This window comes from Mesitornis unicolor, unplaced genomic scaffold, assembly GCF_000695765.1.
Source record: "Mesitornis unicolor isolate BGI_N332 unplaced genomic scaffold, ASM69576v1 scaffold17423, whole genome shotgun sequence".
NCBI classification, from domain to species: Eukaryota; Metazoa; Chordata; class Aves; order Mesitornithiformes; family Mesitornithidae; genus Mesitornis; species Mesitornis unicolor.
Window position 1 is genome coordinate 25163 of NW_010172810.1, and position 14327 is coordinate 39489.

The window sequence follows — 14327 nt, forward strand, 5'->3', positions numbered from 1 at the left end:
AACTGTGGCTGTGGTGCACAGCTGCAGAGCCTGCTCTGAGATCGTCCCCTCCTTCAGCCCTTGGCGGGGACTCGGGGTTTCTTTGCTGTGGCAACTTGTTGCAAACCGAGCCTGGAGCTGTGCCACAGCCCCATTCGGTTCAGTTCTGCTGCGGGGCAGATTAATGGCTCAGCGCTGCTGCCAGCTCTGGCTATCGGAGTTAGCATCGCAGGAAACAAGTCGAGACAAAATCTCCTTAAGATAAAAGGATTTTTAAGACCCTTGTAATGTAAATATCCTGAGGTATGCGTGCTGCTAGGGGCTGTTTAACTCGGAGTGATCCCACAGTACGCAAGACCAAATTCCATTTAAAAAACGCAGGAAAGTTACTTCTAGAAAACACCATAAACTTAAACAGGAAACTTTGGGGATTTTTCATTGTCTTTCACTCAGTCTTTATAATTTCTTTGGAAGTTTGCTGGCGAAAGACACTTTCCTGCTTTTGAAAGTGCCGTGTGTGTTATTGCAGATTGTTATCAGACTAACACGTATCAAAACCAGGTAGCGAATACAAAGCTGTTTCTTTCCTGTAGAATATTTACCACTGGGACGAAGAAAAGTCAAGCGAGCAGCCAGTACAGATTATATCCTGTAAGGGAATTCAGAAAATCATAGTGGTGGAGCTTTGGAGGCTTTTTCAACTTTCTGTTCACCATCAAACTCAGGCCCTTAGGGTGTCCGCCCATGATCAAAAGCTTGCAAATGCAGAGAGCAGCGTTTACAGACCTGAGGCTTATCCCTGCCTTCATCTTCGCTGTTTGTTGTTTCGTGTTAAACAACTTCTAAACAGTTCCTAATGCTTCACTAGGAATTGTCAGCACTACTTTTCAGTACTATTTCAAGCTGTATTTATCCTCTTCTCACTGTCTTCACTGCAAGATTTCATGTCCAAGTCCTGACACCCTCCCATCCTTTGTCCCGAGCTCAGCATTGACCCTGTGGGCGCAGGCTGCTGCTCTGTCCTGCTGCCACACAGCTTTCCTGGCAGTGTCCCCTGCCGTGTCCCTGCCGTGCAGGCGCCGCTCCTGCCTCTGCTGCGGGATTGCGGAGCTGACGCACTGCACCTCTCCTGTGGGGAGGACACAGCGTCCCGGTCAAGAAGCAGCTTGTCTGTCATCGCAGGCATTGCATACCTTTAGAACACACGTTACTGAACCAAACTCTAAAATCATACTCTCTGGGTGATGTTATATTAAGCATTTCACCTTCATTACTCTACAAATACAGGACAAAATCAATAAAATTATAACCCAAAATTCAAACTCGGCTATGAGAACAAGAATTCTAGTCTTTTCAAGATTCTTTCAAGTCTCTGAAGCTTTCAATTTCTTTAGCAGGGTTCCTGAATTCATTCAATTCTTGGCACTTTTAATCTCTTAAACACTTTTAAACTGTTGACCTTTGAAACATCTTTTCTACGAATGCATTTAAATCAGTCATTGAAAATAAAGCTTTTTGGTCAAAATACACATCTGCAAATTGTCCTTATGAGTTGTATTGTTGGAGCACAAGAATTTCTTGTCAGACTTTCACATCTGCAGCTGTGTAACACAAGAAATCTGCACCACTAATCTCATACCCTGGTTTTGTCATGAGAACTTGCTCCCAGGGAATGGGATTTGTTAAGATTAAAAAGCAGACCCGGGGTTGTTTGTTCATTCCTCTGTGAGGGATTCCAGGTCCAGCTGTTGTCAGGAATAATTTGGTACAAAGCACTCATTAGCATGTGCCAGCACTTGGAGCAGCCTGTGCTGAAGCGTTCAGTGCACAAGAGCTTCCTCCTCTGTGTTCTCCCAAAAACAGGTGCCACAAAACCGGGGGAGCTCCTGCTTCCACCTCACTTGTTTCCACCAGAGCACCATAGTCCCCTGTTCCCCCCATCTTGTCTTCTTTTCTGCATCTCTGCCGATCCTTACTTTTTGTAACTGTGTTTCTTTCCTGTCGCAGTGAAGCCACTGCTGGTGCCGTGCTGGATTTGCAGGGGCTGTGCTGGGGCTGTCTGTGTCAGTGCTGGGCAGCTGATGGTGACAGCTCAGCTCCCCTGAGTCATTGCTCACCCAAAAGCAGGCCCCAGCGTCTCTGATTGAAGACGGTTGCCCAACCCTGACAGAGGAATCACAGAATCACAGCACGTTAGGGATTGGAAGGGACCTCAAAAGCTCATCCAGTCCAATCCCCCTGCCGGAGCAGGAACACCCAGATGAGGTTGCACAGGAAGGCGTCCAGGCGGGTTTTGAATGTCTGCAGAGAAGGAGACTCCACAACCTCTCTGGGCAGCCTGGGCCAGGGCTCTGTCACCCTCACTGAGAAGAAGTTTCTTCTCAAATTTCAGTGGAACCTCCTGTGTTCCAGTTTGTGCCCATTACCTCTTGTCCTATCATTGTTTGTCACCAAGAAGAGCCTGGCTCCATCCTTGTGACACTCACCCTTTAAATATTTATGAACATGAATGAGGTCTCCCCTCAGTCTCCTCTTCTGCAAACTAAAGAGACCCAGCTCCCTCAGCCGCTCCTCATAAGGGAGATGCTCCACTCCCTAGCTCCACTCCTTAGCTCCACTAGGAGCTCCCTAGCTTTGAGATGCTCCTCGCTGTACAAACACTCCATCAATATATACTCATAGTTATGAGCAAGAGTGAAATAATTCCTCGCTGCCAAGTCCAAGGAGAGAAGTGCTGAAGGATTTGGTGATGTCTCCCTGAAGCCCAGGGTGCGAGGTGACCCAAGCTGTGGGAGTGCAGTGTTAGGTCCTTTCAGTGTGGGCATACTTGCGCTTGAATTTCAGCTAACTTGTGCCTTTGTGGCCGTGGGAGGTGGGAATGGGAGAGTTAAGCTATAGTCGTGAGTTTCTTTGAGCACAAACCCTGAAAATTTCCTTGGCTGTAAGCTTGCAGAGCGATGGTTGGGATGGAAATTACAGATTTCTGGGGGCCTGAACTAAAAGTGATCACATTCAGAATTTTGCCCAGGATGATATCCTTTCACTGACATGAAGCTGTTTTTCACTCCTGTTTGTTTCTGTAGGAGTTACTTTTGGGCCGTTTTAGCAGTTTTATCTTGTACCCTAACAAAACATCTCCCAACATCTCCCTGCCACTGCTCTTGGAAGTGCACAGCTGCTGTGGTTAGAGCCGTGGGTCGTTCTGTGTGGTGCTGATGCTGACGCTGATGCTCCCTGCTCAGGGCCCAGCCCGCACCAGGAGCCAGAGGACATCAGCCATGGAGCTCAGGCCACCCCTGCAGCACAGGGACATTGACCCCTGGCTGGAGACTTCCTGCCTGATGAAACCTCAGTAACAGTATCCCAATAACAAAGAGAAGTTAAAATTATAAGAAGATCATCTTTATTAGAGCAGATAGAGCAATTCAGTACATGAAAGAACTAGAAAGAATTGAAAAGTGAACCCAATTTGTAAATTAATCACCACTAAGTAGATTAATCTGCCTAAACTTTGTGTGGCCAAGAATTTTCAGTGCTTTAAGACAGTAATTTCCAGCAGTTTACAGTGATTCCTTTCTGTTTCGATTCCTGTGTGTTGTCTGCTTTTTCTCATTTTGGAGATTACATTTGGAGGACTTTCAGTACTACTTTGCATCTGCCAGCTTCTCTCTTTTGTCTACAATAACACGGAGAGAAAAACAGCAATTACTTGAGCAGAACAGACATGAGACAACTCTGCAGTGGGTGCTGCGCGTACTTCATGTCTCTTCTCAGAAGTTTTCTTTGTCAGAGCACTGACTTGAATCATACATCACTTTTACAATACAGCTGACCTTTAACAGCTCAAGGCAAGTTCTGCTTGCATGTTCATACAGTTCCCCTGAGCCGGCCAAACTTAAATTTCTTGTATCCTTTCATCTGGGGGAATGATTAAGCATTTTGTGCTTTATTTAGCCTTTGCTGTAGTATAGGCTAAGATCTTTTACTGATGTCTGACATCTTCTAATGAGTGAAACTTGTTACATTCTAGCCAGAGTCATAATTAGTTAAATATTTGATTTTTGTCCTGTGACAGACATCAGTGCAGCAGCCCAGTCGCTAAAACGGACACCACTACCGTAAGGTACATGTATTTCCTTTTAGAAAATAAACTTCTTTGACTCCTAAAGGTTTCCTGAAAGAGAACAAACTCTTACCATCAGTTCCAGAAAGGGAGCCAAAGGTCCTGCAGAACAAAGAGAGAACGGTTGAGAGGAGAGGAAACACATCAAGTGCTGTGAGATGAGGATGTATGAAAGGAAACTATCGCATACATTTTGTATACAGTCACACAAGAGGCGGTCGTCTCCTTGCTCTCCCTCTCACCTCAGGAGAGGGAATTGTAGCAAATGTATTTTTAAACAACAGCCGTGGGAAAAGACAATAGTGGAAAAAAAAAAGAATAGAGGAAATCAAAACCTTTCAGTTCCTACCTCGTTTTTTTGTTCAAGGCTACGAGATATTTTGCTCCTTGAGGCTACATGTGGAATGGCAGGCAGCTGTGCTCCCTTGTGGGAGGTGCACTGAAAACAGCCACCTCGCCTGCCTTGAGATGTTCTTCTATGCTGGTTCCTATGAGGCAGGTTACTTACTGCGACTCCTGCCCTTCCAGGAGCTGTCGGTACGTGGCGATCTCCTGCTCCAGTCGAACCCTGACGTCCATGAGGGCTTTGTACTCCGAGTTCTGGCGGTCCATGTCACCTCGGATCTCCGTCAGCTGTGCCTCCAAGCCGTCGATCAGCCCCTGCATCTGCGCCAGCTGGGCGCTGTAGAGCGCCTCCGTGTCTGCCAGGTTGCGTTCCACCGCGGCTTTCTGTGAGCACAGGGGTGCAGGGGAACCACAAAAGAGTTGCTCCCAGGCACAAGGCTCCTCATAGGAGGGAGAATAAGGACCTGTTTCCATGGAGAGGGTTCATGCAGTGCAGATTTTAACGTACCAGGCTGAGCTGGGACTGAAGTTCCACTTCCAGTCCTTGCAGGGTGCGTCTCAGGTCCGTGGCTTCGGATCTGCTGCTCTCCAGTTGTTCCGTATTGGCAGCTACTTTGTAGTTCAGCTCTTCAGTCTGGAACAGCAAAAACATTGCATGAGAAATATGGGACCTCCAAGTAGAGGTCATGAGGCTTTCACAGCAGTTGTCTGTTTTAATAATTATTTTGTTTCTTTCATGGATTTTTTGGTTAGTATTTGTATAGTCTGGAGTTCTTCCTACCTTGCTGTGGAACCAGGCCTCAACGTCCTTCCTGTTCTTCTCTGCCATGTGTTCATACTGCTCTCTCATATCGGCCAGGATCCTGGACAGGTCAATGCCTGGAGCAGAGTCCACTTCAACATTGACTTGCCCAGCTACTTGTCCTTGCAGGGCACTCATTTCCTATGTGGACAGGGCAGAGAGAGACAAAAGAGGGCACAGTCATGAACTGAAAACATTACAAACCTTCCATTCCTTCTTCAAGGGCTGAGGTCTGACTGAGTCCCCTCAAACACTTGCAGTTTCCCAGTCTACACAGAAATCTTTACTGTTGGAGAGCCCAGGGCAATCTCGAGAGACTCCACATTTCCACACACTGTTCTCTTGTCACTTTTAAATTAATTTCTTGGGGCTCTCACCTCCTCGTGGTTTTTCTTTATGTAGGCCAGCTCCTCCTTCAGGTTCTCGATCTGCAGCTCCAGGTCAGCCCTGGCCAGGGTCAGCTCATCCAGGACCCGGCGCAGGCCGTTGATGTCGGCCTCAACGCTCATGCGCAGACCTTGCTCTGTTTCAGACCTTAAAAAAGCAAATCAGAACTGTTCAGGTTAGCTGGTTAAGCTCTTTGCTATGAATGTATCTGGGTTTGTAGGATTTATGATGTAGCAAATGTTCAGCACTAAACTATTCTCCACGTATTTTATATTTTATATTTTATATTTATATAACATTTTCCGTGATGTGGATGGTGCTTTCGGCAAGCACATAAAGGGCTGAGCTGCAACGACAGGATCAAACTAGTGTTCATACAGAGATTTTATGGGCATTCATATTTTGTCACATCCGCTGCTCTTTGGCTCAACAAGGATTTTGCCTGCCCAAGAGACCTTTTTCCTTTCAGACATCACTCACTTGGTTTTGAAGTCGTCGGCAGCCAACCTGGCGTTGTCGATCTGCAGGACGGTCTTCGCGTTGTCAATAGTGGCATCGAGGATCTGCAAAGAGATTGATTCCTCAAATGCATCAGGAAGGCCCCGAAAGGAAGTTTTGTTTATTTACAAGTAACCCCTGTTCATTTTTACCTAGAGAGCATCTCTTTTTTGTCTGCCACTTTTTAACTCAAAAGTTCATCCGCAAAAACAGCTGGAACAACATTTTCTCTCCCCTAACTAAGGGGAGTAAAAGATGGGGGTAAAGGAATACTCAAAGGAGAAAAATCTCCTTGCCAGTTCTGCCTCTCCTGGAGCTCAGTGGAGCATGGGAATGAGCTGAGGCAAGGAGAAAGTCAAACTGCGTGGGAGCGGTCATGAACTCTGAGCTGAACTGTGAAAACCAAACCTCAAGTTTTCTTTCATCTGTTTACACAGTCTAATCAGCCGCTACCTCTGTTTCCAGGGTGTGCATCACCTCTGAGCAATCTGTTGTCAGGTACCCATGGGCTGTTGGGGCAAATCCTGCATTTATACAGGGGATTAATTCACGTCTGCTACTTCCTTTTTCCATAAGCCAGATGTTTCAGCACACATATTGCAATTCCAAGCGTAAGTAAGTGAAATGTGAAAGGAAATTAAATGTATGGTGATGAAATCTTGAGCTGCCATCTATACATGCACAAAATTGTACTAAACCAATTTTTGTTCTACCATTAAAGCAGTGTGTGTGTGTGCTTCTGGAGTTTTTCAAGCTCTATGGCAGGTAACAGATGACAGAGGTAGGCAGGTTGCTGTCACTGGTTGGCTCTCTTTTTATTTATCAGTATATAGATATGGTCATATATATATTAACTGGTCATATGTGTGTATATGACCAGCATGTGTGTACATGTGTGTGTGTGTCTGTGTGTATGTGGAGAATTAAGTACCAAGGCATCTCAGACTGACTGTCCTGTACATTCTCTTAGCTAACATTTTAAAAAGTAGATAATTCCACACTGATCATTCTCTTTATCCACTCTGCCCAATCCTTGTGTATTCATTTCATCTTCCTCTCCTTTATGAATAAACGGCAATGCCTTCTGGGTGTTTTCCTGGTGAAGTTTTTCTCTTTGGGTTTCTATGCATCCTTCTCAAGTGCAAATCTAGGATGGATTTTAGTAAATATTGACACCTACCTTGTCTCGCAGGTCTTCGATAGTCTTGTAATAAGAGTCATAGTCCCGAGCTGGGCCTGGTCCTTTTTTTTGGTACCAGTCTCGGATTTTAGTTTCAAGATTGGAGTTTGCCTGTTCCAGTGCCCGCACTTTGTCCAGGTAGGATGAGAGGCGTTCGTTGAGGCTTTGCATCGTTGCCTTTTCATTTCCCGAGAGGAGGCCATCGCCGCTCCCCAGACCAGCGCCGTAACCACCACTAAAGCTGCTGCTGAAACTGCTGCCGTAGCCACCACCCAGGCCGCTGCCTAGGCCAGAAGAGACAAACCTGGCGGAAGAGACTGACACACCCCTGCCACCAGATCCCCCATGGATGCTTGGGGCCCTAAAGCAGCCTCCACCAAAACGGACGGAGGAGCCACCAGGTCCCCCCGCCACAGAAGAGGCAGTTTGCCTGAAGCTGTAAGCAGCCATGGTAAGGAATGGCAAGGACCTAAGCCAAGCTGCAGCTCGCACAGCGCAGGCTGCGATCAAGGCAGGAGGGAGTGCTTCGTTCCCCCACCCCACCTCTTTTATGCGGGTGACAAAGGGAGTTGTCTCCAGACCGTGTTATCTGAGACCTGGAATTTGTCAGCCCAAGCCTCCTGCCAACACGGCACTTCCTCCCATTGGTCAGTGGCTCTGCAGGGGCCGAGGTACCTTCCCAAATACCTTCACGCACAGCAGCTTCCCTCCCCTGCCCGCTTCCTCCTGGAGCAAGAGGTGGGTTTTGGAGGAGGTGTCTCCTGCTGAGGGGAGCGTTCCTGGCTCTGGTTATGTTTTACCTGTGTGGAAACAGGGGCTGGGAGCGCACAGCCCTGCTGCAGCCAGCGCTGCGGCCAGAGTGAAGGCACATGATGACTTGCTGCGTGTAATCTCAGAAATTAATTAGTAATTAGTATTACTAATTAGGTTAGTAATTGTAGACTGATAACAGAGCTTGAAAGGAGCCCAAATGGTGAACAATATGCATGGACCTTGACAAAACAGGTCCCCTGTGTTTTCCTTATTCCCCTTGAGAAGAGTTCTCCTTTCAGCAGTGTCATTTTCACTGCTCCTTTCTTTGGGCTGACAGTGGAAGAGAGGGGCTGACAGAGAACATGCCCTGTCTGAAGGAGTCTGGTTTTCTACCAAAACAAGAAGCCTTTTCAAGGAGCTGTAGCTGGATTTGTAGCAGAGATAAGCCCTGAGTACCTGGGGAGCGAGCAACAGCAGAAAGCAGTGCCTGATTGCACATCTAGTCCTTTCATTGCTACTGAAAGAGATAAGTGAACAGCAGGAGAGTAATCACGCAGTCTTCTGGTCTTTGAGAGTCATGAGAATGTTACTGCTAAAATCATTAAATCTTCTGTTAGCTGAGATGAATTTTCAAAAGCAACATTGCTTTTGTTACTGCAAGCTCCTCCATGCACATCCCCAGCAGAGAGTGGATACTCTCATCTTCTCCTCCATTCTCTCTTCCACTTGTCACCCCTCGCTCCCCAGCAGAGCTGCTCCAAAGAAAAAGGATGTAAACCGGTGTTGGCAGCTGCGAGGGACCAGGCCTGGGCAGAAATTGTGCCACCTGCAAGTGCTTCCACTAAAGAGAGCCTCTGGAGCACAAGGTGCGTTTGGTGATGCTTCCATGAGAAATCCACTTAATATGAAAAAGAGGGATTAAAGATAAGCATACTGTGTTTGAGGGGCTTTCTATAGCCGTAAAAATGCAGCAGGTGTTTCAGACCACATGTTAGTGGTGTTCTCACTTTGTACAGAGAAACGTTGAACTGCAGGGCAAATACAGGGAGGGGAAAAGAACAAATATCCCATCTGGGAGCTGGCCAAGGCACCTGCATCAGCAGCCCCGCTGCTCTGTCTGTAGTTGTGAGGCTGCATCACAAAGAGTTCTGCAGTGACAGGCACAGGATACATCACTTGGTGTATACAATATATGTACCATGCATTTCCTGACTGGGGAGCTGTAGCCTGGGGGCATCACAGCTGAGTTCTCTCCTCCTATACTCACCCAGCTCTGTCTCGCAGTGCTGCTACGCAGCCCTTCCCAAGAGATGTGAAGGACACTCCTGGCTGCCAGAGACCAGAGCTGTGCTGGCCGTCCCCTCTCCAGACCTGAATGTTCTGTTCAGCCCCGGGCAGGAGAAACCTGCCCAGCAGGAAACTGCTCCAGGGCTGTGAGCAGGGAAATAACAGGGTCAGCGTTACAGACTGCCTGCACACAAGAGAAGAGCCTCAGAGGAAGAGTTATTTTAGTGTTGAATATTCAAGTCCATAGTTTGAGCATGAAGAACACAAGTCCATGTGCTTTTCCTCACTGAACAGAAGTGCAAGAAGCTCAAAGGAGAGCAAAGAGAGCAAACCCTGGTGTATTTTGGTGTGTCTCCTGCTTCAAGGAGAGGGGAACATCCTTCTTTCCAGGAACCCCTTCATCATCCCCTAGACTCCCATGTCAGGACCTCAAAGCAGTGTATTTTGCAGTTTTGCAAGATAAAATGCACATTTATGATGCTGCATAGTATTTTACGATCCATTTTATGAAAATGCAGGTCTAGAAAGCCTTTGCATTCCCTCTGAAACCCCTTGAGTAAAAGCAGCAATCATCACATATGATACTGTAAGAACATTGCTCATGTACTGCAAGCAGGTTGGGTTTGCTTCAACATACAGGGAAAAGTTTCCCAAAGAATGAACTGCAATTCTTCGTGGCAGTTTGGAAATACACTGAGAGTGTCAGGAGAGGAAATGTCAGATAGAGTAACTGTTTAATCTTATTTACTCTACCAAATATATCATAAGATTCTAATATCAGAGAGTCTCTCATGCAGCATTTTTACTAAAACTGCATTCTAAGTTTCCAGAAAGGTTTTGAATTTCTTTTAACTTTACATCTCTGTCTTACCTCAGTGGCTGCGTGTGTTTGGTTTTGGTGGAACTCCCTTAAGGTGATAACACGGACTTCGGTGCTTGGAAAAGCCTTTGGTATGGCACAGTATTTGCTCAAGAAATAAGGTGCTTTTATCGTTCTGTGCGGGTCCTTTTTTCTCCCTCTGCAACAAACTTTATTTATGGCAGGGCCTGCTTTTCCCTAAGGGAAAGATAAGGAGTGGTCAGCCAAGGGGATTTCCTTTATCTGCAGCCTATCTGAGGGCAGTGGAGACACAGTCATTGCAGTGGAGCCATCGGAGGCTGCGGGGGATGGCCCACACCCACGCTCCTGCCTGGGACCTGGCTCTGCCTTTCCTCTCCCTGCTCTGCTTTACCATCACTGCCCTTTATAATGTGGCTCCTATTGTTTCAAGGTATTTTTATTAATTGGCCTGTAAATGATTTTTATTGCCCTTGAGTGACACAGGCATATACTTCACTCTCCTCACACCCTGCTAAATTTCCCTCCAGAGATTGCTAATGCAATTACAATTAAATGAACTCTCTGAACATTTTAACCTACGTTATTGGTGTCTGCAATGCCCCGGATGCTTCTGTGGACCAATGAGCAATGTCAGGTTATTATTCTGAATTTACCTTTTAAATCTCTACGTGTTTGTCCCTTCTGATAATTCTTCCTTTCTACCTCTGCTTCTGTCACTGTGAATGTGCTTCTAGACTCTTCTGTATACACATTTTCGGTCTCCATCTCTTCTCTTGCTGTCCCACCTTCCTGATCATGTTGAGTGCCCTCTTAAAACCACAACTTTGTATATTTTTCTCTCCTATTGAGGTTCACAGGCAGGAAACATTTCAATCTCTTTAACACAAGCACAGTTTTTTCTATTTTTTTCTTTAAACTTCCTTGTGCAAGAGCCAATGATAACAAGACCTGATCTGCAGCTGGTGCTGGAACGGCTGTGTTGAATGTCTGCCTAGGAGACAGTTAGTTCTTACCGTTCTCCCATCATTAATCATTTTTTTCATACTCACAAACCTTACATTGCCGCATGTTCACTAAACGTGCCAACAGATTCAGAGACAAGAAGGTGTTGATGCGGCAAAGGCAGGTCGTGGCACATGCAGGCACAGCTGTTCCCAGTTCTAAAAGGGGGTTGATAAGAGCAGAGAGCAACACTGATAACCTTCTCAGAATTACCACTTTTGCAGAGTAGTGGGAATGTGACTTAGTGAAGAGAAATGCACGTGGGTGCTCCGGTCACTGCATTGAAAGAGATGAGAAATAAGATCATGTAAGGGTCCAGTTGGAAAAGGAATTTTGAGATTAAGAGGCAGGGAACTCGGTTTTATCCAGGGCTCTGGTTCTTTCATGGTGGAAAAGAAATGAACATTCAGTGATTTGAGCTGAGCTGGAAAGATACGGATCCCTGTCCAGCGACAGGCTTCATTAGTGAGATTGCGACACTTAATTTAATTATTTCTCGATGTTTGGCATTTATATGATATTTGAATAGGTTAGTATGAGGAAAATACATAAAAAATCATGAACTCCTCAAACGCTTAAATAGCTGAGAGCAATGTAAATACTTGGCAAACGCTTGAAACTGGATGTGGTGTGTGCTTTTGGAAACACCTCAGTATTGTCTCTGCTTTCCCAGAAAGATAAACAGCTTTAAAAGTCTGGAGTTGACTTCTCTGTCAATCCAGAACTACAATGATAATGCACATCAGGGAGCACAGTACCTGAGGTAGGAAAACAAACGAGATTTTCTTACAGCGTGATTAAAACTTGTCTGGGAAGAAGCGATCGGACAGGACACCAGGCCCAGTCACTGCGTGTATTTTTGCACTTCCTCTGCCCTGTTATCTGTGGTAAATCTCAGCAGGGGATGCCGGGGCTGGAAACTCTTACAGAGCCAACGTCTCAACTGGCAGAGGACGTGTTCCAAAAGTCAGGTTTGTGCAGGCAGCAGTGAAGAGCAGCCAAAACCAACCCCAACGGACTGCGCCTGTCCTGGGGTGTGGAGCAGCCAAGTGACTGCTCTGCAACCAAGGTGTCACCTCTGCCATGGCCCTGCTGACGGGGGGCCAGGCTCCGCAGAGGACATTTCCCATGGGACACATGGAAAGGTCCTGCTCGAAAGCAATCCCAGGCTTGGTGGAAACACGGAGTAGCTGGGTTTGGCAGCACGAGGGAGATGAGCTGTTTCATTCTGCTGATGTCTGTAAAACATTTGGAGAGCGTATTTGTAGTGGTACGATTGATGTTTATGTGCTCAAACCACAGCTTCCAGCAAGGGCAGAGGCTTTACTGTGCAAGCATTAAACACATGTTCCTCATCAGATTAAAAACAAGGAGCTCTCTTTGGGCCCTGCTGATGGGTTCTATCAACTGGACTTGGGCTTTCCTGCTCCTGCGGGCGGCTTCATCCTGGTTTTCACGTGAGAGAGATTTCCAGAGTGTCCAGGTCTCTGTTAGGCTCGGTGAGAAAACCAAACTCTGTATTGCTGAACTGTATGAATTTTTTGGTACTGCCGTAATTTTTTATTGTCAGTCTGACACGGGGTTGTGGACAGGGCTGCATAGAGATCAGAACGTGAGGAACTGGTGATGGCTGAGGCTGTGCGTGCCCTTGAGCTGCAGCTGCGTGCTGCTGCCAGCGCTGTGTGTGCCAGGGGAAAGGTGTTCCCCGCAGCGTCCCTGAGCGTGGGCTCATAAATGGGTTATTAGCAGTAATTGCAGCGTGCATAAACTTCTCTTTAGGCACTACTAAATACGTTATGAAAGTCAGCTCCAGCGCACCTGAAATCGTGTGTTTGCTGCATCAGCCATGAGTTTGCTCTTAATGTCTTGCATAGTGTGAAAACGCAGACGTTTGTTAGGATTACCACTCCAAAATGCTGTGTGTTACATGAAACTTCATAGAAATATGTTACTTGCAGTACAGAAAGAAAGGATTTTCCTACAAGAATTGTTGTGCTTGCTTACATTGACCGCTGTTATTTTTTATTACAGTAGGCTGGTAAACGTGAGGAGTGTCACCAAAGTAGCTTCCTTCCATCTGGTGTTTTGTCAGAGACTCAGGGGATCCCAGATTTTGTTTGTTCATGACTTAGAGGCAGTGGTGGGGGTTCAGAGGGAGCCCTGCCCTGCACGGGGCTCTCTGGAGTGTGGGGCCTGGCCAAGGCTGCAGGCAGCAGCGCTGCCTCTGTGACTGCATTTCCTGGCACCCGAGGGTGCGAGAGATTTGGGTAAGAGCCCCCAAGGCTGCAGTGACCTTTGCTGCGGGTCCAGATCCTGCAGCACGCGGAGGTCCTGGTCCAGCCCCTCAGAGTTCAGTCCAGTCATTTCTGCTCTTGTTTGAAGTTCTTCCCTATCTGGCTACTTCCCCCTCTCATCTGCATCCAGCCTCCTGAAAATGTGATGTTCTGCAGGTGGAGATGATGAATTTCCAGGATGAAGAAACCCAGCCACTCCCAAGGGCTGTAATGCACAACAGCTCTGGTTACCCGTGGCGATATTAACAGCACACAAAGTCGGTGTCTCCATAGTCCCCCCTACAGGCCTGGGCTTTAAGCACAGCACCGTTCGACTGAACCTCACCCTTCATCAGCTTCTCCTCCTCTTCCCTGGGCGATACCAGGCTCCCTGCCTGTCTGTGTCAGCCACTGTTCCTACTAAATAAGTTGAAAACAGAGACAAACCAACTTCAGTGCTAATTAAATGCATGCAAGAACAATCCAGGAGCTTGTGACTTAATCTGAATTTGCTGGTTTCATATGGAATTACCTCAAAACCTTCGGGCAGAATTATGGGAAACATAATACTTCCTCTCTTGCTCTTTTCAGGTCTGAGACCTGAATTTACTTTTGAGACTGTTTCGAATAGTTTTTGTCACAAATCCTATTGTATGTTTTCTGAATGTGCCGCTAGAGGATGCTGTGCGAACCGACAGCTCCACGGACGGACCTGCTGCATCATCAGCTTCAAAAAAAGCCCAAAGCAGGAGGAAAGGCAGAGCCGGGAGTGCTCAGCTCGGCCTGGGTGCACCCTCGGGTCATGGGCCTTAAAATGCTCTGCACAGACAGAGGGCACACACCCGGCACCCAGGCTT

At 46.9% G+C, this 14327-nt stretch overlaps 1 protein-coding gene across 2 annotated transcripts; it reads right to left on the minus strand.

The window, feature by feature from the left end:
- Window positions 1-4606: 4606 nt before the first annotated feature.
- On the minus strand, window positions 4607-7764 carry LOC104537595 (keratin, type I cytoskeletal 19-like). Of its 2 annotated transcripts, XM_010180528.1 has the most exons (7): window positions 7619-7665; window positions 7315-7555; window positions 6117-6199; window positions 5627-5783; window positions 5229-5390; window positions 4956-5081; window positions 4607-4831 (listed from the first exon to the last, which is right to left on the minus strand). In XM_010180528.1, the coding sequence occupies exons 2-7, from the start codon at window positions 7483-7485 to the stop codon at window positions 4607-4609; spliced, it is 924 nt and encodes a 307-aa protein (XP_010178830.1). In that variant the 5' UTR covers window positions 7486-7555; window positions 7619-7665. The 2 variants fall into 2 exon arrangements, with proteins under 2 accessions (XP_010178830.1, XP_010178829.1); XM_010180527.1 differs by having other exon boundaries at window positions 7315-7764.
- Between the last annotated feature and the right edge of the window lie 6563 nt (window positions 7765-14327).